Source organism: Nerophis ophidion, linkage group LG14, assembly GCF_033978795.1.
Source record: "Nerophis ophidion isolate RoL-2023_Sa linkage group LG14, RoL_Noph_v1.0, whole genome shotgun sequence".
Taxonomy (NCBI): domain Eukaryota; kingdom Metazoa; phylum Chordata; class Actinopteri; order Syngnathiformes; family Syngnathidae; genus Nerophis; species Nerophis ophidion.
Window position 1 is genome coordinate 5,352,876 of NC_084624.1, and position 24,861 is coordinate 5,377,736.

General features: G+C 40.8%; 1 protein-coding gene across 1 annotated transcript in view; it reads right to left on the minus strand.

The window, feature by feature from the left end:
• The window catches only part of LOC133568022 (receptor-type tyrosine-protein phosphatase mu-like), a 610,514-nt gene that overhangs the window by 196,071 nt on the left and 389,582 nt on the right, over positions 1-24,861 (minus strand). The window contains exons 13-14 of the mRNA XM_061919713.1: positions 10,120-10,160; positions 7,744-7,820 (exon numbers count right to left, since the gene is read on the minus strand). Coding sequence (XP_061775697.1) covers positions 7,744-7,820; positions 10,120-10,160 — 118 coding nt within the window. The remainder of the gene's footprint in view (positions 1-7,743; positions 7,821-10,119; positions 10,161-24,861) is intronic.

A 24,861-nucleotide genomic window follows, 5' to 3' on the forward strand; every position in this document is an offset into this window, starting at 1 on the left:
GATGTTATTGTCACATATGGGGCGGCATAGCTCGGTTGGTAGAGCGGCCGTGCCAGCAACTTGAGGGTTGCAGGTTCGATTCCCGCTTCCGTCATCCTAGTCACTGCCGTTGTGTCCTTGGGCAAGACACTTTACCCAACTGCTCCCAGTGCCACCCACACTGGTTTAAATGTAACTTAGACATTGGGTTTCACTGTGTAAAGCGCTTTGAGTCACTAGAGAAAAGCGCTATATAAATATAATTCACTTCACTTTGCCTTTTAAAAAAAAACAAAACCTAAACACAATTGTGTGACAAATCCCCACTTTGAGCTGTAAAGGAAGCTCGTCTATATTCATATCTCGCCCCGCTGGGATTGAGATTCTCTCGGCGACTCGCGGAGCCAAGGAGGAGCCCAGCGGATTTAAAAAAAAAAAAAAAAAAAAAGAGACTTAAGCATCAGCAAGATCTGCTGGGGCTGAAGCTTCAGCGTCGTTTTTATTCATTACCTCCGCCGAGGAAGTTCTGCTTCCGTCGCCGCATGTTTGCTAAACAAACTGCTGAAACACACGCAAACTCCACAGCACACGCTAAACTGTTCTGCTGAATGTGCAAAAAGTGGATTATGTTTGTTATGTGAGCAGAATAAGGCGTGCAATCCATTTTGTGTCTCTTGTCTTCGTTAATATGCAGAATATGTGCTGGTCGTACAAACCCTGTTTCCATATGAGTTGGGAAATTGTGTTAGATGTAAATATAAACAGAATACAATGATTTGCAAATCCTTTTCAACCCATATTCAGTTGAATATGCTACAAAGACAACATATTTGATGTTCAAACTCATAAACATTTTTTTCTTTGCAAATAATCATTAACTTTAGAATTTAATGCCAGCAACACGTGACAAAGAAGTTGGGGAAGGAGGCAATAAATACTGATAAAGCTGAGGAATGCTCATCAAACACTTATTTGGAACATCCCACAGGTGTGCAGGCTAATTGGGAACAGGTGGGTGCCATGATTGGGTATAAAAGCAGCTTCCCCAAAAAATGCTCAGTCTTTCACAAGAAAGGATGGGGCGAGGTACACCCCTTTGTCCACAACTGCGTGAGCAAATAGTCAAACGGTTTAAGAACAACGTTTCTCAAAGTGCAATTGCAAGAAATTTAGGGATTCCAACATCTACGCTCCATAATATCATCAAAATGTTCAGAGAATCTGGAGAAATCACTCCACGTAAGCGGCATGGCCGGAAACCAACATTGAATGACCGTGACCTTCGATCCCTCATACGGCACTGTATCAAAAACCAACATCAATCTCTAAAGGATATCACCACATGGGCTCAGGAACACTTCAGAAAACCACTGTCAATAACTACAGTTGGTCGCTACATCTTTAAGTGCAAGTTAAAGCTCTACTATGCAAAGCGAAAGCCATTTATCAACAACATCCAGAACCGCCGCCGTCTTCTCTGGGCCCGAGATCATCTAAGATGGACTGATGCAAAGTGAAAAAGTGTTCTGTGGTCTGACGAGTCCACATTTCAAATTGTTTTTGGAAATATTCGACATCGTGTCATCCGGACCAAAGGGGAAGCAAACAATCCAGACTGTTATCGACGCAAAGTTGAAAAGCCAGCATGTGTGATGGTATGGGGGTGCATTAGTGCCCAAGGCATGGGTAACTTACACATCTGTGAAGGCACCATTAATGCTGAAAGGTACATACAGGTTTTGGAACAACATATGCTGCCATCTAAGCGTCGTCTTTTTCATGGACGCCCCTGCTTATTTCAGCAAGACAATGCCAAGCCACATTCAGCCCGTGTTACAACAGCGTGGCTTCGTAAAAAAAAGAGTGCGGGTACTTTCCTGGCCCGCCTGCAGTCCAGACTTGTCTCCCATGGAAAATGTGTGGTGCATTATGATGCGTAAAATACGACAGCGGAGATCCCGGACTGTTGAACGACTGAAGCTCTACATAAAACAAGAATGGGAAAGAATTCCACTTTCAAAGCTTCAACAATTAGTTTCCTCAGTTCCCAAACGTTTATTGAGTGTTGTTAAAAGAAAAGGTGATGTAACACAGTGGTGAACATGCCCTTTCCCAACTACTTTGGCACGTGTTTCAGCCATGAAATTCTAAGTTAATTATTATTTGCAAAAAAATCTAAAATAAAGTTTGAACATCAAATATGTTGTCTTTGTAGCATATTCAACTGAATATGGGTTGAAAAGGATTTGCAAATCATTGTATTCTGTTTATATTTACATCTAACACCATTTCCCAACTCATATGGAAACGGGGTTTGTAGATCACACACAACATGCTCACTAATAGCACATGCAATTTTACAGATTGCACATGCTGTGCATCATATGGTACTTTATTGGAAGAAAAACTAAATCAAGCCCGTGGATTTCTTTACACCAATTTTATTGGCGAATTTAGAGGTTTTTCAGCTTCTTTCAGTTGTACTTGTGCATGGATAAACACACCTCGCAAAATGGAGACCCGATGGTGTATCTTATGCTGAGACAAAGATGGCTATGTTGATAGCTTGAAGCAACATCCCGTTCTCATTTGCGGATGTCTACAACAAATCCGTGAAGGATATGTTCCCGGATTCGGAGATCGCTCGCCAATACGCAAATGGCAGAACAAAAGTTACTCAAATAGTGAAAGGTAAGTGTTGTTGTTTTTTAGTAACCAGCAAGCACAGTACAGTTAGTAGAACAACTGTGTTTTTATTACTGTGTATTTGATAGGTGCCGTCGGAAATTCAACTATTTATCTTATTTATTTATATACATACAGGGACGGTGTGGCAAAGTGGGAGAGTGGCTGTGCGCAACCCGAGGGTCCTTGGTTCAATTCCCACCTAGTACCAACCTCGTCACATCCGTTGTGTCCTGAGCAAGACACTTCACCCTTGCTCCTGATGGGTGCTGGTTAGCGCCTTGCATGGCAGCTCCCTCCATGTGTGTGTGAATGGGTAAATGTGGAAGTAGTGTCAAAGCGCTTTGAGTACCTTGAAGGTAGAAAAGCGCTATACAAGTATAACCTATTTATCATTTATTTATTTACATAAGAAAATAAATATATATAGCTAGAATTCACTGAAAGTCAAGTATTTCATACACACACACACACACATATATATATATATATATATATTATATATATATATATATATATATATATATATATATATGAGATACTCGAGTTGGTGAATTATACTCCTCCCCTCTTAACCACGCCCCCGCCCTAACCACGCCCCCCAACCACGCCTCTGCCCCACCCCCGAACACACACCCCCACCCCCTGAAATCGGAGGTCTCAAGGTTGGCAAATATGGACCCATTACCTCCCTGTTTGACACTCAGCATCAAGGGTTGAAATTGGGGGTTACATCACCAAAAATGATTACCGGGCGCGGCCACCCCTGCTGCTCACTGCTCCCCTCACCTCCCAGGGGTGATCAAAGGTAATGGGTCAAATGCAGAGAATAATTTTGCCACACTTAATGTGTGTGACCATCATGGGTAAAAACAACAACACAAAACATACACTATATTTGAAGACAAATATTCAGTTTTCATCAGCTTTGCCATTTTACATTTTTTGTTTGTTAAATCTAATTTCATTCAACAATCCATCCATCCATTTTCTAATGTTTAATACTAATCGGTAGGTCGTGAGTTCAAGCCCTGGCCGAGTCATACCAAAGATTATAAAAACAGGACCCATTACCTCCCTGCTTGACATTCAACATTAAGTTTTGGAATTGGGGGTTAAATCAGCAAAAATGATTCCCGGGCGCGGCCACCGCTGCTGCTCACTGCTCCCCTCACCTCCCAGGGGGTGATCAAAGGTGATGGGTCAAATGCAGAGAATAATTTCGCCACACCTCGTGTGTGTGACCATCAGGGGTAAAAACAACACAAAACATACACTATATTTGAAGACAAATATTTAGTTTTCATCAGCTTTGCCATTTTACATTTTTTGTTTGTTAAATTTAATTTCATCCAACAATCCATCCATCCATTTTCTAATGTTTAATACTAATCGGTAGGTCGTGAGTTCAAGCCCCGGCCGAGTCATACCAAAGATTATAAAAACGGGACCAATTACCTCCCTTTTTGACACTCAGCATCCAGGGTTGAAATTGGGGGTTAAATCAGCAAAAATGATTCCCGGGCACGGCCACCGCTGCTGCTCACTGCTCCCCTCACCTCCCAGGGAGTGATCAAAGGTGATGGGTCAAATGCAGAGAATAATTTCGCCACACCTCGTGTGTGTGACCATCAGGGGTAAAAACAACATAAAACATACACTATATTTGAAGACAAATATTTAGTTTTAATCAGTTTTGCCATTTTACATGTTTTGTTTGTTAAATCTAATTTCATTCAACAATCCATCCATCCATTTTCTAATGTTTAATACTAATCGGTAGGTCGTGAGTTCAAGCCCTGGCCGAGTCATACCAAAGATGATAAAAATGAGACCCATTACCTCCCTGCTTGACAGTCAACATTAAGTTTTGGAATTGGGGGTTAAATCAGCAAAAATGATTACCGGGCGCGGCCACCGCTGCTGCTCACTGCTCCCCTCACCTCCCGGGGGGGTGATCAAAGGTGATGGGTCAAATGCAGAGAATAATTTTGCCACACCTCGTGTGTGTGACCATCAGGGGTAAAAACAACACAAAACATACACTATATTTGAAGACAAATATTTTGTTTTCATCAGCTTTGCCATTTTACATGTTTTGTTTGTTAAATCTAATTTCATTCAACAATCCATCAGTCCATTTTCTAATGTTGAATACTAATCAGTAGGTCGTGAGTTCAAGCCCCGGCCGAGTCATACCAAAGATTATAAAAATGAGACCCATTACTTCCCTGTTTGACAGTCAACATTAAGTTTTGGAATTGGGGGTTGAATCAGCAAAAATGATTACCGGGCACGGCCACCGCTGCTGCTCACTGCTCCCCTCACCTCCCACGGGTGATCAAGGGTAATGGGTCAAATGCAGAGAATGATTTTGCCACACCTCGTGTGTGTGACCATCATGGGTAAAAACAACACAAAACATACACTATATTTGAAGACAAATATTTAGTTTTGATCAGCTTTGCCATTTTAGATTTTTTGTTTGTTAAATTTAATTTCATCCAACAATCCATCCATCCATTTTTTAATGTTTAAAACTAATCGGTATGTTGTAAGTTCAAGCCCCGGCTGAGTCATACCAAAGATTATAAAAAAGGGACCCATTACCTCCCTGTTTGACAGTCAACATTAAGTTTTGGAATTGGGGGTTAAATCAGCAAAAATGATTCCCGGGCACGGCCACCGCTGCTGCTCACTGCTCCCCTCACCTCCCAGGGAGTGATCAAGGGTGATGGGTCAAATGCAGAGAGTAATTTTGCCACACTTCGTGTGTGTTTGACAATCACGGGTACTTTTTAATCGGATATCTTTCGATCGGGTGGGGTGGGGGATTGGGGTTGGGGGGGGGGGGGGGGGGTGCATACCTGTTCTACCAAGGGTTGCATACAGAAAAATCATATATACGAATTTTTTTTAAATAATTTTGGAAAGAAAGCAAAAAACAACAACACAAAACATACACTGTATTTGAAGACAACATTTTTTGTTTTCATCAGCTTTGCCATTTTACATTTTTTGTTTATTCAATTTTATTTTATCCATGTGCTGCGGATCAATAAAAACAAGCCGCGGGCAGCACTTTAGCACCTCTGCATTAAACTAAATGGTAAATAAACGTTTGGAAACTAAGAATGTTTGTTTGCACAGGCCATAACATTAGGTAAAACTGTACACACACACACACACACACACACACACACACACACACACACACACACACATACATATATATATACATACAAACCCCGTTTCCATATGAGTTGGGAAATTGTGTTAGATGTAAATATAAACAGAATACAATGATTTGCAAATCCTTTTCAACCCATATTCAGTTGAATATGCTACAAAGACAACATATTTGATGTTCAAACTCATAAACTTTATTTGCAAATAATAATTAACTTAGAATTTCATGGCTGCAACATGTGCCAAAGTAGTTGGGAAAGGGCATGTTCACCACTGTGTTACATCACCTTTTCTTTTAACACTCAATAAACTTTTGGGAACTGAGGAAAGTAATTGTTGAAGCTTTGAAAGTGGAATTCTTTCCCATTCTTGTTTTATGTAAATGATAAATGGGTTGTACTTGTATAGCGTTTTTTCTACCTTCAAGGTACTCAAAGCGATTTGACACTATTTCCACATTCACCCGTTCACACACACATTCACACACTGATGGCATGCAAGGTCCTAACCAGGACCCATCAGGAGCAAGGGTGGAGTGTCTTGCTCGAGGACACAACGGACATGACGAGGTTGATAGAAGGTGGGGATTGAACCAGGAACCCTCAGGTTGCTGGCATGGCCATTCCCCCAACCGCGCCACTCCGTCAAATTAAAGAAAGGGGATGTAACATTCTAATGATTAGTAGACAAAATCCAAATTTGGTAGTGAATATAATATAATGTAATGTAAATATTATCTGGGTGAGGAAAAAATTAGAATTGAATCTGAAATTCAATCGCGCTGTTTTATAAAAATACCAACTTTGGAAAAGTGTGTCACAGCAGGAAAATTGGATCATTGATTAAAATAGCACAATATCGGTGACTAACTAGGAAATTGTACAAATAAGGGCTGTTTCTCACACTATTATGTTAGATCCACTATGGACTGGATTCTCACTATTATGTTAGATCCACTATGGACTGGACTCTCACACTATTATGTTAGATCCACTATGGATTGGACTCTCACTATTATGTTAGATCCACTATGGATTGGACTCTCACTATTATGTTAGATCCACTATGGACTGGACTCTCACTATTATGTTAGATCCACTATGGACTGGACTCTCACTATTATGTTAGATCCACTATGTACTGAACTCTCACACTATTATGTTAGATCCACTATGGACTGGACTCTCACTATTATGTTAGATCCACTATGGACTGGATTCTCACTATTATGTTAGATCCACTATGGACTGGACTCTCACACTATTATGTTAGATCCACTATGGATTGGACTCTCACTATTATGTTAGATCCACTATGGACTGGACTCTCACTATTATGTTAGAGCCACGATGGACTGGACTCTCACACTATTATGTCAGATCCACTATGGACTGGACTCTCACACTATTATGTTAGATCCACTATGGATTGGACTCTCACTATTATGTTAGATCCACTATGGACTGGACTCTCACTATTATGTTAGAGCCACGATGGACTGGACTCTCACACTATTATGTTAGATCCACTATGGACTGGACTCTCACACTATTATGTTAGATCCACTATGGACTGGACTCTCACTATTATGTTTGATCCCCTATGGACTGGACTCTCACTATTATGTTAGATCCACTATGGACTGGGCTCTCACTACTATGCATATATATATATATATATATATATATATATATATATATATAGGTGACTAACTAGGAAATTGTACAAATAAGGGCTGTTTGAACAAATGTAATATAAAATATCCTTAAAAGGGCATAAGGAAGTCAACGTGTTATAAACACATCACACGACAACGACACAAACAACATGACCAACAACATTCCTAACTCCGCCCCCCTGTGAGGAGGTAAGGGTTGTGGTGGTTCTGACCTGTGAGTTGGTTTTCGCCGGCCGCCGGTGCGATGCGGAGGTAGGGCGTGGTGAGCTGGGTCACGAGTATGGGGCGGCTGGGCGGGGTCGAGGATCCACGACGGCATGCGGCAAAGTAGAGAAAGACACACAAAGAAGAGATCACACTGACGACAACGAGACAAGGCAGCATTCAGGCAACACAAAGGTTGAAGGTGACCTTCAGCTGAAGGTTAAACTAACAGTGTGTCAGTGTTAAAGACTTTGGGGGAATTTTGTCCATCATCCACAATTCTTATATGACCAAGAACACACTTCTCTCTCTCTTTTCTGTGTGTTCTAAATAGTGAACAACTGTTAGCAAGAGGTGGCTCCCTTTTGCATGCCGCGAGCTGCATATTAACCAAGCTATGGCGACATTGATATTATATGAGCTAACATCGAGGAAATGACTTTTGGGCATCAAAACACATGATTGATTGATTGAAACTTTTATTAGTAGATTGCATTTGAGGCCAGCAACACCCGAATAAGTTTTTCAACTTGTTTAAGTCGGGGTCCACGATAATCAATTCATGTTACAAATATATACTATCAGCATAATACAGTCATTTAGTTGATTATTTTATACATATATATATATATAAATTCACGGTGTGGCGCATATTTGTTAGATCCACTATGGACTGGACTCTCACTATTATGTTATATCCACTATGGACTGGACTCTCACACTATTATGTTAGATCCACTATGCACTGGACTCTCACACTATTATGTTAGATCCACTATGGACTGGACTCTCTCACTATTATGTTAGATCCACTATGGACTGGACTCTCACTATTATGTTAGATCCACTATGGACTGGACTCTCACACTATTATGTTAGATCCACTATGGACTGGACTCTCTCACTATTATGTTAGATCCACTATGGACTGGACTCTCTCACTATTATGTTAGATCCACTATGGACTGGACTCTCACTATTATGTTAGATCCACTATGAACTGGACTCTCACACTATTATGTTAGATCCACTATGGACTGGACTCTCACACTATTATGTTGGATCCACTATGAACTGGACTCTCACACTATTATGTTAGATCCATTATGGACTGGACTCTCACAATACTATGTTAGATCCACTATGGACTGGACTCTCGCACTATTATGTTAGATCCACTATGGACTGGACTCTCTCACTATTATGTTAGATCCACTATGAACTGGACTCTCACACTATTATGTTAGATCCACTATGGACTGGACTCTCACACTGTTATGTTAGATCCACTATGGACTGGATTCTCACACTATTATGTTAGATCCACTATGAACTGGACTCTCACACTATTATGTTAGATCCACTATGGACTGGATTCTCACACTATTATGTTAGATCCACTATGGACTGGACTCTCACACTATTATATTAGATCCACTATGGACTGGACTCTCACTATTTTGTTGGATCCACTATGGACTGGACTCTCACTATTATGCTGGATCCACTATGGACTGGACTCTCACACTATTATGTTACATCCACTATGGACTGGACTCTCACTACTATGTGTATATATATATATATATATATATATATATATATATATATATATATATATATATATATATATATAATTTTTATAATTTTCCTGAAGGTTTTAATTTTCCTCAAGCAATCAATAAAGTTCTATCCATCTATCTATCTATCTATCTATCTATCTATCTATCTATCTATCTATCTATCTATCTATCTATCTATCTATCTATCTATCTATCTATCTATCTATCTATCCATCTATCTTTATTGTCTATAGATATAATAAATCTTACAGCTAAATAGCCCGCTAGTGTCTGTGTCGTCATCTCCCCATAGTCAAACATGATATGTTGAAAGGAAAAAGCAAACATTGTGATGCATCTGTGAAGTTAATGGCCCACCATATGCTTAAAATGAGCTAAAAAAAATGTGAACATGCCATGTGACTGTTACTAGATTACATAAATACTTACATGTATTTAAATGTTTTCAGATGTTTTCAAAGCATTTTATAAGCGGATTAGAACGACTCCCATTGACTCCAATGTTAGCTGCCTTTTACAAATGTTTATGTACGAGTTAGAATGCATAAAAAAGTAAAACATGTCTGCTTTTCCTACACAAGGATAGTGAATGATAAACAAAATAAAATAAAAAATGCTGTTCCACTATAATACTTATTGAATCATTCAAATCCACCATCCTATGTTTTAGTGCCACAGTTTATCATTTTTTTTGGCCTCCTAAAGCAGGAACAGGCATGAATAGCTCAGAAAACATCATTTATATCAACATTGTTATTATGCAAATAATTCATGCAGTCGCGCATACAAAAGGCTGTGGGCCTACCTTTGGTGGCGACTCGGACACAATCGATTTTGGTCTCCTGTAGAGAAGATGGGAGAGGGGAAAACACATTATTGTAGTGAGACAGCCCCACAACACCTTTGGTACGTGCAAACAATAACATTGCATGTGTGGAGCTCAGGGACTGTGACGGACTGCACTTAGACCAGCGGCGACAGATTAGTGACATCACTCTCAAGCCTCAGCTAGAGGAAACATTGTCAGAAAGCTAAAGACTTGTTTCCTTGTCCCTAAGCTAGTATTCTTACTTTGAGAACCAGCGTCCTCGGTAACGGACTTGGTTTTTGTTGGCATTGGTAGTACTGTTTCTAGTACTCTAGAATGCCCTCCCGGCAACAGTTAGAGATGCTACCTCAGTAGAAGCATTTAAGTCCCATTTTAAAACTAATTTGTATACTCTATCCTTTAAATAGACCCCCTTTTTAGACCAGTTGATCTGCCATTTATTTTATTTTCCGTTCTGCCCCCCTCTTCCTTGTGGAAGGGGTGGCACAGGTCCGGTGGCCATGGATGAACTGCTAGCTGTCCAGACTCGGGACCACGGTTGGACCGCTCACCTGTGTATCGGTTGGGGACATCTTTGCGCTGCTGACCCGTCTCCGCTGGGGATGGTTTCCTGCTGGCCCCACAATGGACTGGACTCTCACTATTATTTTAGATCCACTATGGACTGGACTCTCACGATTATGTTAGATCCACTATGGACTGGACTCTCACTATTATGTTGGATCCACTATGGACTGGACTCTCACTATTATGTTAGATCCACTATGGACTGGACTCTCACGATTATGTTAAATCCACTATGGACTGGACTCTGATAATTGTGTTGGATCCACTATGGACTGGACTCTCACCATTATGCGAGATCCACTATGGACTGAACTCTCACACGATTATGTTAAATCCACTATGGACTGGACTCCCACTATTATGTTAGATCCACTATGGACTGGACTCCCACTATTATGTTAGATCCACTATGGACTGGACTCTCACACTATTATGTTAGCGCCACTATGGACTGGACTCTCACTATTATGTTAGATCCACTATGGACTGGACTCTCACACTATTATGTTAGATCCACTATGGACTGGACTCTCACACTATTATGTTAGATCCACTATGGACTGGACTCACACACTATTATGTTAGATCTACTATGGACTGGAGTCTCACACTATTATGTTAGATCACTTTGGACTGGACTCTCACTATTATGTTAGATCCACTATGGACTGGAATCTCACACTATTATGTTAAATCCACTATGGACTGGACTCTCACACTATTATGTTAGATCCACGATGGACTGGAATCTCACTATTATGTTAAATCCACTATGGACTGGACTCTCACTATTATGTTAGCTCCACTATGGACTGGACTCTCACACTATTATGTTAGATCCACTATGGACTGGACTCCGACTATTATGTTAGATCCACTATGGACTGGAATCTCACTATTATGTTAAATCCACTATGGACTGGACTCTCACTATTATGTTAGATCCACTATGGACTGGACTCTCACACTATTATGTTAGATTTACTATAGACTGGACTTTCACTATTATGTTAAATCCACTATGGACTGGACTCTCACTATTATGTTAGATCCACTATGGACTGGAATCTCACACTATTATGTTAGAATCACTATGGACTGGACTCTCACACTATTATGTTAGACCTACTATGGACTGGAGTCTCACACTATTATGTTAGATCCACTATGGACTGGACTCTCACACTATTATGTTAGATCTACTATGGACTGGAGTCTCACACTATTATGTTAGATCCACTATGGACTGGAATATCACTATTATGTTAAATCCACTATGGACCGGACTCTCACTATTATGTTAGATCCACTATGGACTGGACTCTCACACTATTATGTTAGATCCACTATGGACTGGACTCTGACTATTATGTTAGATCCACTATGGACTGGAATCTCACTATTATGTTAAATCCACTATGGACTGGACTCTCACACTATTATGTTAGATCTACTATGGACTGGACTTTCACTATTATGTTAAATCCACTATGGACTGGACTCTCACTATTATGTTAGATCCACTATGGACTGGACTCTCACTATTATGTTAGATCCACTATGGACTGGAATCTCACACTATTATGTTAAATCCACTATGGACTGGACTCTCACACTATTATGTTAGATCCACTATGGACTGGAATCTCACACTATTATGTTAAATCCACTATGGACTGGACTCTCACACTATTATGTTAGATTCACTATGGACTGGAATCTCACTATTATGTTAAATCCACTATGGACTGGACTCTCACTATAATGTTAGATCCACTATGGACTGGACTCTCACACTATTATGTTAGATCCACTATGGACTGGACTCTCACAATTATTTTAGATCCACTATGGACTGGAATCTCACTATTATGTTAAATCCACCATGGACTGGACTCTCACTATTATGTTGGATCCACTATGGACTGGACTCTGATATTTGTGTTGGATCCACTATGGACTGGACTCCCACCATTATGTCAGATCCACTATGGACTGGACTCTCACATGATTATGTTAAATCCACTATGGACTGGACTCCCACTATTATGTTAGATCCACTATGGACTGGACTCTCACTATTATATTAGATCCACTATGGACTGGACTCTCACTATTATGTTAGATCTACTATGGACTGGACTCTCACACTATTATGTTAGCGCCACTATGGACTGGACTCTCACTATTATGTTAGATCCACTATGGACTGGACTCTCACACTATTATGTTAGATCTACTATGGACTGGACTCTCACTATTATGTTAGATCCACTATGGACTGGACTCTCACACTATTATGTTAGCGCCACTATGGACTGGACTCTCACTATTATGTTAGATCCACTATGGACTGGACTCTCACACTATTATGTTAGATCTACTATGGACTGGAGTCTCACACTATTATGTTAGATCACTATGGACTGGACTCCCACTATTATGTTCGATCCACTATGGACTGGAATCTCACACTATTATGTTAGATCCACTATGGACTGGACTCTCACACTATTATGTTAGATCTACTATGGACTGGAGTCTCACACTATTATGTTAGATCCACTATGGACTGGAATATCACTATTATGTTAAATCCACTATGGACCGGACTCTCACTATTATGTTAGATCCACTATGGACTGGACTCTCACACTATTATGTTAGATCCACTACGGACTGGACTCTGACTATTATGTTAGATCCACTATGGACTGGAATCTCACTATTATGTTAAATCCACTATGGACTGGACTCTCACACTATTATGTTAGATCTACTATGGACTGGACTTTCACTATTATGTTAAATCCACTATGGACTGGACTCTCACTATTATGTTAGATCCACTATGGACTGGACTCTCACTATTATGTTAGATCCACTATGGACTGGAATCTCACACTATTATGTTAAATCCACTATGGACTGGACTCTCACACTATTATGTTAGATCCACTATGGACTGGAATCTCACACTATTATGTTAAACCCACTATGGACTGGACTCTCACACTATTATGTTAGATCCACTATGGACTGGAATCTCACTATTATGTTAAATCCACTATGGACTGGACTCTCACTATAATGTTAGATCCACTATGGACTGGACTCTCACACTATTATGTTAGATCCACTATGGACTGGACTCTCACAATTATGTTAAATCCACCATGGACTGGACTCTCACTATTATGTTGGATCCACTATGGACTGGACTCTCACCATTATGTCAGATCCACTATGGACTGGACTCTCACATGATTATGTTAAATCCACTATGGACTGGACTCCCACTATTATGTTAGATCCACTATGGACTGGACTCTCACTATTATATTAGATCCACTATGGACTGGACTCTCACTATTATGTTAGATCCACTATGGACTGGACTCTCACACTATTATGTTAGCGCCACTATGGACTGGACTCTCACTATTATGTTAGATCCACTATGGACTGGACTCACACACTATTATGTTAGATCTACTATGGACTGGACTCTCACTATTATATTAGATCCACTATGGACTGGACTCTCACTATTATGTTAGATCCACTATGGACTGGACTCTCACACTATTATGTTAGCGCCACTATGGACTGGACTCTCACTATTATGTTAGATCCACTATGGACTGGACTCTCACACTATTATGTTAGATCACTATGGACTGGACTCTCACACTATTATGTTAGATCCACTATGGACTGGACTCTCACTATTATGTTAGATCCACTATGGACTGGACTCTCACTATTATGTTAGATCCACTATGGACTGGACTCTCACACTATTATGTTAGCGCCACTATGGACTGGACTCTCACTATTATGTTAGATCCACTATGGACTGGACTCTGACTATTATGTTAGATCCACTATGGACCGGAATCTCACTATTATGTTAGATCTACTATGGACTGGACTTTCACTATTATGTTAAATCCACTATGGACTGGACTCTCACTATTGTGTTAGATCCACTAGGGACTGGACTCTCACTATTATGTTAGATCCACTATGGACTGGACTTTCACTATTATGTTAGATCCACTATGGACTGGACTCTCACTATTATGTTGGATCCACTATGGACTGGACTCTCACTATTATGTTAGATCCACTATGGACTGGACTCTCACTATTATGTTAGATCCACTATGGACTGGACTCTCACTATTATGTTAGATCCACTATGGACTGGACTCTCACTATTATGTTAGATCCACTCTGGACTGAACTCTAACACTATTATGTTATATTCACTAAGGACTGGACACTCACTATTATGTTAGATCCACTATGGACTGGACACTCACTATTATGTTAGATCCACTATGGACTGGACTCTCACTATTACTGTATGTTAGATCCACTATGGACTGGAGGAGGGGGGGAGTATGCACAGCCGGAACCGAGGAACCTGGAGGTCCGAGTCCTCCTCACCATGTCTTAAAGCACCTCTTCCTGAGGGTGTTTCAGTTTTATAACTTTACTTTTATCGTTAGTTCATAAGCCAACATGCGTCTGCTCATAAGTGCTCTGTGATTGCGCGCTGCCGAACACGCTCGTCTACTCGTTAACCAGCAATGTCACAACGTAACGACGACGGGGGTGGGGGACCGGTACTTTTCAGAGGCGGTATAGTACCGAATAGGATTAGTATCGCGGCACTATACTAATCCCGGTACACCAAGTTTTGAACTGAACTCATGGGGGGAGCTCTGGTGTCAATCCTGGGCCAGTTTTGGCCCCCAGGGCCGGCAGTTGAACTGCTGCAGCCTCCAGTGATGTTTCAGGCTGCCTGGGGGCCAAGGTCCCACTGTGGAGGACCGCCTTTTGTGGGAATACAATAACACAGCTCCGGCCTCTAAAACTTCACCACTCACAGATAAATTTGCTGTCAACACTTGAGTCCTGAAAAGGAAGGAAGGAAGGACACGGGCACGCCGCACAAAAGCCACGAGTGTCCCTGAGTCCCTAAGCTGCCCCCCCCCGGCCGAACCACTTCAACAATGCTGCACGCACACGCTCACTTCTTTCTCTCCACTTAATCAAACGTGTGTGCCTTTATGAAGACAGTAATTATTATTTTTAATGGACAGATCAGACCAGCTCCTCATTCAGCAAAGCATGCTTACTCTTATTTTTACACCATTCTTGCCAACCCTTACGGATTTTCCGGGAGACTCACGAAATTCAGCGCCTCTCTCAAAAACCTCCCGGAACAAATTTTCTCCCGAAATTCAGGCGGAGCTGGAGGCCACGCCCCCTCCAGCTCCATGCGGACCTGAGTGACGTGTAGAAAGAGCGTTATAACTGTAGAATAATCGAGGACGAGTGCTTGGTTTCTTCTGTGGGTTTATTGTTAGGCGGTTTCATTAACGTCCTCGCAGCGCGGTAAAAACAACACACAACAACAGCAGTCCGTATCCGTCTACCGTAATGCAGTTTGTCTGCCAAACAGCAATGTTGTGACACTCTTAAACAGGACAATACTGCCATCTACTGTACATGCATATGGTTAGAGAAACAAGGATGGAATATCCATTTTCCATCCATTTTTCTACCGCTTATTCCCTTTTGGGGTCGCTGGCGCCTATCTCAGCTACAATTGGGCGGAAGGTGGGGTAGACCTTGCCACCTCATTGCAGGGCCAACACAGATAGACAGACAACATTCACACTCACATTCACACACTAGGGCCAATTTAGTGTTGCCAATCAACCTATCCCCAGGTGCATGTCTTTGGAGGTGGGAGGAAGCCGGAGTACCCGGAGGGAACCCACGCATTCACGGGGAGGACATGCAAACTCCACACAGAAAGATCCCGAGCCTGGGATTGAACCCAAGACTGCAAGACCTTCGTATTGTGAGGAATATTCAACCCTTAACTCAACAATGAGTAGATGAGTGTTATGTGTGTGTAAATAAATGAACACTGAAATTCAAGTATTTCTTTATATATATATATATATATATATATATATATATATATATATATACACAGTATATAGCTAGAATTCACTGAAAGACAGGTAGGTATATATATGTATATATACATATATATAACATACATATATATAAAATATACATATACATATATAACATATACATATACATATATATATATACATATACATATGCATATGCATTTATATATATATATGAAATACTTGACTTGGTGAATCTATGAATCTAGCGGTAAATATACTCCTCCCCTCTTAACCACGCCCTGCCCCCGACCACGCCCCCCACCTCCCAAAATCGGAGATCTCAAGGTTGGCAAGTATGATTATTTAGACCAGGGGTGTCCAAAGTGAGACCCGGGGGCCATTTGTGGCCCGCAGCTAATTGTTTGCCGGCCCGCCACACATTCTGGAAATTTTATTGCAAAAATGAAAAAAAGACATTAAAAAAAAGTGGAATGAGGTGGAATCTAACGATGAAAAGTTGCTTTTTTTTTCCACACAAAGTTTTTTGTTTTGTCCATCTTTATTTTCCTTTCTTTGCTGTTGCTCCAAAAATTAAAAAAAAAATCTATATTATAATGAATTATTGACATATTCAAGCCTTCATTTACTTCAAGTATTTCACTTGAAAATGTTTTATGTGGAAAATATTGCATATATTGTGTGTTTGCCATATAAAAACAATGTTTTCTTTGATAAAAGAGCATTAAAAAAAAACAAAATAATAGTTCAAATGTAAAACCGACAGATATGTCTGAAGTTGATCTCGTAACTTAAATGTTGAAAGTAAATTTTTTATTTTTTTTAAATATATCACTTTATGAGTGGGGGACCTTTTGGATCCCAAAGATATTTAGTGGGATTTTATTTAACTTTTCTCTGTTATTACTCAAAAATAATAATGAATTAAAATTGATGGTGTCCTGCATCATTGATCCTTTTAGGGCTCTAATTACTTCACTCAAACATTGTTTTTTGATGTTTTGGGAGGTGGGGGAAATACTGCATATTTCAGTTTTACTATAACAAACAAATTTGTCTTTGACAAAAAAATCATTTTTTTTAACTTTATATCAACCTGAAGTTGATATATTTACTGTAAACGTTAAATAAAAATAAATAAATAATGATGATTTGACTTGTTTTTAACATTTTAATGACTGAGACCCTGTATGGTTCCCGGGACCCCTTAAAGTTAAAAAATAAATAAATAAATAAATAAAATTAAAAAATCCATACATTTTGTTTTGGTTTGAAATTGAAAAATATCAAAATGGGCTTCGCATGGTTTAATTTTCCATGTGCGGCCCTCAGTGGAAAAAGTTGCACACCCCTGATTTAGACATTCAATGGCATGAACATGACCTAAGGCGGGGGTCGGCAACCCCCGGCTGTTTAGTGCCGCCCTAGTGGCTCCCTGTAGCGTTTTTTTAAAAAAGGATTGAAAATGGAAAAAGATGGGGAATATTTTTTTAATGTTTTATTATATTTTTTGTTTGAGGCAAACTTGACACAAACCTTCCCAATTACTGTTCAATAAGTTTGTGTGTATGCTTCACTGATAAGACTATTTGGTGAACACCGTTTTGTCCTACGAACTTACTCGCTTCTTGAACTCACCATAGTGTGGCCTGTGAGGCAACAATTTAACATGTCAAATCTTCCACTCCTTATTTTGTCCACCAACAGTTTTATGCTGTGCGTGAACGCACAAAAGGTGCACATTGTTGTTGTTATTGACTTAAGTTAAAGTACCGATGATTGTCACACGCACAGTAAGTGTGGTGAAATTTATTCTCTGCATTTGACCCAAAGACATGCACCTGGGGATAGGTTGATTGGCAACACTAAATGGTCCCTAGTGTGTGAATGTGAGTGTGAATGTTGTCTATCTGTGTTGGCCCTGCGATGAGGTGGTGACTTGTCCAGGGTGTACCGCGCCTTCCGCCCGATTGTAGCTGAGATAGGCGCCAGCGCCCCCCGCGACCCCGAAAGGGAATAAGCGGTAGGAAATGGATGGATGGGATGGATGGACGGCCCTCAGTGGAAAAAGTTTGGACACCCCTGGCCTAATCAAATGGAAGACAGGAGAACAATTATGCATTTGTTTTTTTTCTTGCATCTTGATCATGCAGGAAAAGTTTGTTTGCGCGCAGCGCGCGTGTGTGTGTGTGTGTGTGTGTGCCTCTCTAGTGCAAAGTTGCTAATTGAATTCAGGCCCCAGCGTCACATGTCATTCCGGCTGCCGACTGAACAGACGTGCCGCTGCTCCTCAAAGAGGTTCCATTTCTCATTCAGCCGCAGCGACAAGACACTCTGCAAATTGCTATCGAGCTGCGAGGGGGGGGGGGGGTAGGCGTAACATCCACTTGACGACAGGGGGGCTGCGACCCCGTACGATCGCCCGGGCCCGCCGTGGTTGCCTGCCTCGCCCATTTAGCCGCCTGCCACCGGGATGATTGTCCTTGTGCGGCGGTTAGGAAGCGAGGGAAGGAGAGCGGCACGTTGCTGCCCGTGTGAGGCCAAACACAAGCGTCGATCATTTAGAACAGGGGTAGGGAACCTATGGCTCTAGAGCCAGATGTGGCTCTTTTGGTGACTGCATCTGGCTCTCAGATAAAGCTGACCGACACGCCGGACTTTAGTCAGCTGGAAGCGTGTCTTAATGAAATTCAACTTTTTGCAACTTAACGCCAAAAAAACGGATATGCTGATTATCGGTCCTGCTAGACACCGACCTCTATTTAATAATACAACTTTAACATTTGACAACCAAATAATAAAACAAGGTGACTCGGTAAAAAATCTGGGTATTATCTTCCACCCAACTCTCTCCTTTGAGGCACACATTAAAAGCGTTACTAAAACGGCCTTGTTTCATCTCCGTAATATCGCAAAAATTCGCTCCATTTTGTCCACTAAAGACGCCGAGATCATGATCCATGCGTTTGTTACGTCTCGTCTCGATTACTGTAACGTATTATTTTCGGGTCTCCCCATGTCTAGCATTAAAAGATTACAGTTGGTACAAAATGCGGCTGCTAGACTTTTGACAAGAACAAGAAAGTTTGATCACATTACGCCTGTACTGTATATACCTTTATATACATATATACATACATATATACCTATACTGTATATACCTTTATATACATATATACATACATATATACCTATACTGTATATACCTTTTGTCACAGTCAGTCTGTCTGTTTTTCTCTGTGTGTCTTTGGGAGAGTGGGCGTGTTTTGGGCGTAGGCTTGGCTCCAGCTCTCAGCCTGACACAGCTGATCCCAGCACCCTAATCACTCACCTGCCTGCCATCAACTCATCACCTGCAGCCTACAAATGTTTGGACTCCACTCGGCGCGATTGCCAGATCGTTTCACCTTGCTGCATGTGGTAACGCTTCTCGCCAGTTTGTCCTAGAATTCTAGCAATTTTGATAATCTTGCAAACCTGCTATTTTTTTTTTTTTTTTTTTCTCCTCATCTTACCCGTGTTTTTCCTCTGCCTTCAGTTCCCTACTTGCCGTGTGTGCCTGCTAGCCACAGCCTGCTAGCCACAGCCTGCTAGCCTCAGCCTGCTAGCCTCAGCCTGCTAGCCTCAGTGTGCTCTCCTGGACTGCAAAGCCTAGGACTACAAGCTGCCTCCTTTTTCCCTCAGGTTTTATTAATAATAACCCTTGGACACTATTTCAGCTTGTCTTTACTGCATTTGGGTCCACCCATTTTACCCCCCCGTGACACCTTTATATACATATATACATACATATATACCTATACTGTATATACCTTTATATACATATATACATACATATATACCTATACTGTATATACCTTTATATACATATATACATACATTTATACCTATACTGTATATACCTTTATATACATATATACATACATATATACCTATATTGTATATACCTTTATATACATATATACATACATATATACCTATACTGTATATACCTTTATATACATATATACATACATATATACCTATACTGTATATACCTTTATATACATATATACATACATATATACCTATACTGTATATACCTTTATATACATATATACATACATATATACCTATACTGTATATACCTTTATATACATATATACATACATATATACCTATACTGTATATACCTTTATATACATATATACATACATATATACCTATACTGTATATACCTTTATATACATATATACATACATATATACCTATATTGTATATACCTTTATATACATATATACATACATATATACCTATACTGTATATACCTTTATATACATATATACATACATATATACTTATACTGTATATACCTTTATATACATATATACATACATATATACCTATACTGTATATACCTTTATATACATATATACATACATATATACCTATACTGTATATACCTTTATATACATATATACATACATATATACCTATACTGGCTCACCTGCACTGGCTTCCTGTGCACTTAAGATGTGACTTTAATGTTTTACTACTTACGTATAAAATACTACACGGTCTAGCTCCATCCTATCTTGCCGATTGTATTGTACCATATGTCCCGGCAAGAAATCTGCGTTCAAAGGACTCCGGCTTATTAGTGATTCCTAGAGCCCCAAAAAAGTCTGCGGGCTATAGAGCGTTTTCTATTGGGGCTCCAGTACTCTGGAATGCCCTCCCGGTAACAGTTTGAGATGCTACCTCAGTAGAAGCATTTAAGTCTCACCTTAAAACTCATCAGTATACTCTAGCCTTTAAATAGACCTCCTTTTTAGACCAGTTGATCTGCCGCTTCTTTTCTTTCTCCTATGTCCCCCCCTCCCTTGTGGAGGGGGTCCGGTCCGATGACCATGGATGAAGTACTGGCTGTCCAGAGTCGAGACCCAGGATGGACCACTCGCCTGTATCGGTTGGGGACATCTCTACGCTGCTGATTCGTCTCCGCTTGGGATGGTTTCCTGTGGACGGGACTCTCGCTGCTGTCTTGGATCCGCTTTGAACTGAACTCTCGCGGCTGTGTTGGAGCCACTATGGATTGAACTTTCACAGTATCATGTTAGACCCGCTCCACATCCATTGCTTTCGGTCCCCTAAAGGGGGGGGCGGGGGTTGCCCACATCTGAGGTCCTCTCCAAGGTTTCTCATAGTCAGCATTGTCACTGGCGTCCCACTGGATGTGAATTCTCCCTGCCCACTGGGTGTGAGTTTTCCTTGCCCTTTTGTGGGTTCTTCCGAGGATGTTGTAGTCGTAATGATTTGTGCAGTCCTTTGAGACATTTGTGATTTGGGGCTATATAAATAAACATTGATTGATTGATTGATTGAAATCTTAGCTGGCATGGCTTAACACGATAAGTCAGTGTTTTTCAACCTTTTTTGAGCCAAAACACATTTTTTTCCATTGAAAAAATTCTGAGGCGCACCACCAGCAGAAAACATTAAAACAATTTAACTCAGTAGCCCCATCCATCCATTTCCTACCGCTTATTCCCTTTCGGGGTTGCGGGGGGTGCTGGCGCCTATCTCAGCTACAATCGGGCGGAAGGCAGGGTGCACCCTGGACAAGTCGCCACCTCATCGCAGGGCCAACACAGATAGACAGACAACATTCACACACTAGGGACCATTTAATGTTGCCAATCAACCTATCCCCAGGTGCATGTCTTTGGAAGTGGGAGGGGCCTATCCCCAGGTGCATGTCTTTGGAAGTGGGAGGGGCCTATCCCCAGGTGCATGTCTTTGGAAGTGGGAGGAGCCTATCCCCAGGTGCATGTCTTTGGAAGTGGGAGGAAGCCAGAGTACCCGGAGGGAACCCACGCATTCACGGGGAGAACATGCAAACTCCACACAGAAAGATCCCGAGCCTGGATTTGAACCCAGGACTGCAGGACCTTCGTATTGTGAGGCAGACGCACTAACCCCTCTGCCACCGTGAAGCTCTTTACTTAACTCAGTAGCCGATATTGACAAAAAAAAAATTGTTCTCGCAATAGCTCTTGTCTCTATGTAGGTGTACTGCCAAGCCGTGACTTATTTTGAGTTTTTTTCGGTGATTTCCTGTGTGACTTGCGCTCCTATTTTGGTGGCGTTTCCTCTTTTGTTGGTATTTTCCTGTATCAGTTTCATGCCCTCCTTGAATGCTTTGTTTTTACAATCAAGACTATTTAAGTTGTGCGGACGCACTCCTTTGTGTGGACATTGTTGATTGTCATGTACGGATGTACTTTGTGGACGCCATCTGCTCCGCACACTGTAAGTCTTTGCTGTCGTCCAGCATTCTGTTTTTGTTTACTTTGCAGCCAGTTTTGCTTCAATGCCTTTTCTTAGCGGTACTCGCCTTTTGTTTATTTTTAATTTAAGTGTTGGATACCTTTTTACTTACATGCTGCCTCCCGCAAATTGTGATCACGACATACTACGTTCCCGTCATCTACAAAAGCAATGCTGCCACCTACTGATATGGAAGAGTATTACACGGTTACTCTGCCGAGCTCCAGACAGCACAGACACTCAATAACAGCACATTTTTGAATTATAGTTACAGGTTTGCAAAAAATATTATCAACCCAACTAGGTGAAATTACATAATCTCTCCCACGACACACCAGACTGTATCTCACGGCATACTATAGTGTGCCGCGGCACAGTGGTTGAATAAGTAATGAATAATTCCGCTGGTAATCACAGTGTTAAAAATAACGTTCAAAATATAAAACATTCTCATGCATTTTAATCCATCCATCCTTTTACCACCGTTCCTGTTCAATGGTAAGAGCTATTTTATTCATTAGCATCAGAAAAACGATGTTATTAAAAAGAAGAAGATACTTATTATATTCTTAAAATGTCGGTCTTACTTAAAAATGCACACATTTATTTGTATTCAGTGTTAAAAAATATTATACGGCTCTCTCGGAAATACATTTTATAATATTTGGCTTTCATGGCTCTCTCAGCCAAAAAGGTTCCCGACCCCTGAGCTAAAGTGTCGAGCGGAAATCTTTTCAGGAAAGCAGAAGGACGTTCGGCACTAACATAGATTGTCTGGCCCACAGTCAAACAAAGATTGTCTATACGACAGGAGTGTTGCTTTATGTCCGGGAAGTCTTATTTACATCACAAAAAAAAAAGCATGATCGTAGATTGTTTATTTCACAGATTAGATAACGGTCAAAGATTGTTTACATAAAAAGAGTCTTGTCTCTGCTGCTAATGTAAGGAACGTGAGGCAAAAATTCATATTTGTGGATTTTTTAAAATGTTTTTCCAATTTGTCAAAAATCAATATAATGCCTAATTCTTTGAAGGGGAACATTATCAGCAGACCTATGTAAGCATCAATATATACCTTGATGCTGCAGAAAGAAGACCATGTAATTTTTTAACCGATTTCCGAACTCTAAATGGGTGAATTTTGGCGAATGAAACGCCTTTCTGTTTCTCGCTCTGTGGCGATGACGTCAGAATGTGACGTCGCCGAGGTAACACAGCCGCCATTTTCCTTTTCAACACATTACAAACACCGGGTCTCAGCTCTGTTATTTTCCGTTTTTTTGACTATTTTTTGGAACCTTGGAGACATCATGCCTCGTCGGTGTGTTGTCGGAGGGTGTAACAACACTAACAGGGAGGGATTCAAGTTGCACCACTGGCAAGAAATCTCCCGCCAGACCCCCATTAAATGTGCCGGAGTGTCTCCACATTTTACCGGCGATGACAGACATGGCACAGAGATGTATGGATAACCTGCAGATGCATTTGCAACGATAAAGTCAACGAAATCACAGAGGTGAGTTTTGTGGATGTTGTTGACTTATGTGCTAATCAGACATATATGGTTGCGGCGTGACTGCCAGCTAATCGATGCTAACAAATTATAAATAATAAATGGGTTGTACTTGTATAGCGCTTTTCTACCTTCAAGGTACTCAAAGCGCTTTGACATTACTTCCACATTTACCCATTCACACACTGATGGATGGAGCTGCCATGCAAGGCGCCAACCAGCACCCATCAGGAGCAAGGGTGAAGTGTCTTGCTCAGGACACAACGGACGTGACGAGGTTGGTACTAGGTGGGAATTGAACCAGGGATGCTCGGGTTGCGCACGGCCACTCTCCCCACTGCACCACGCCGTCCCTAACA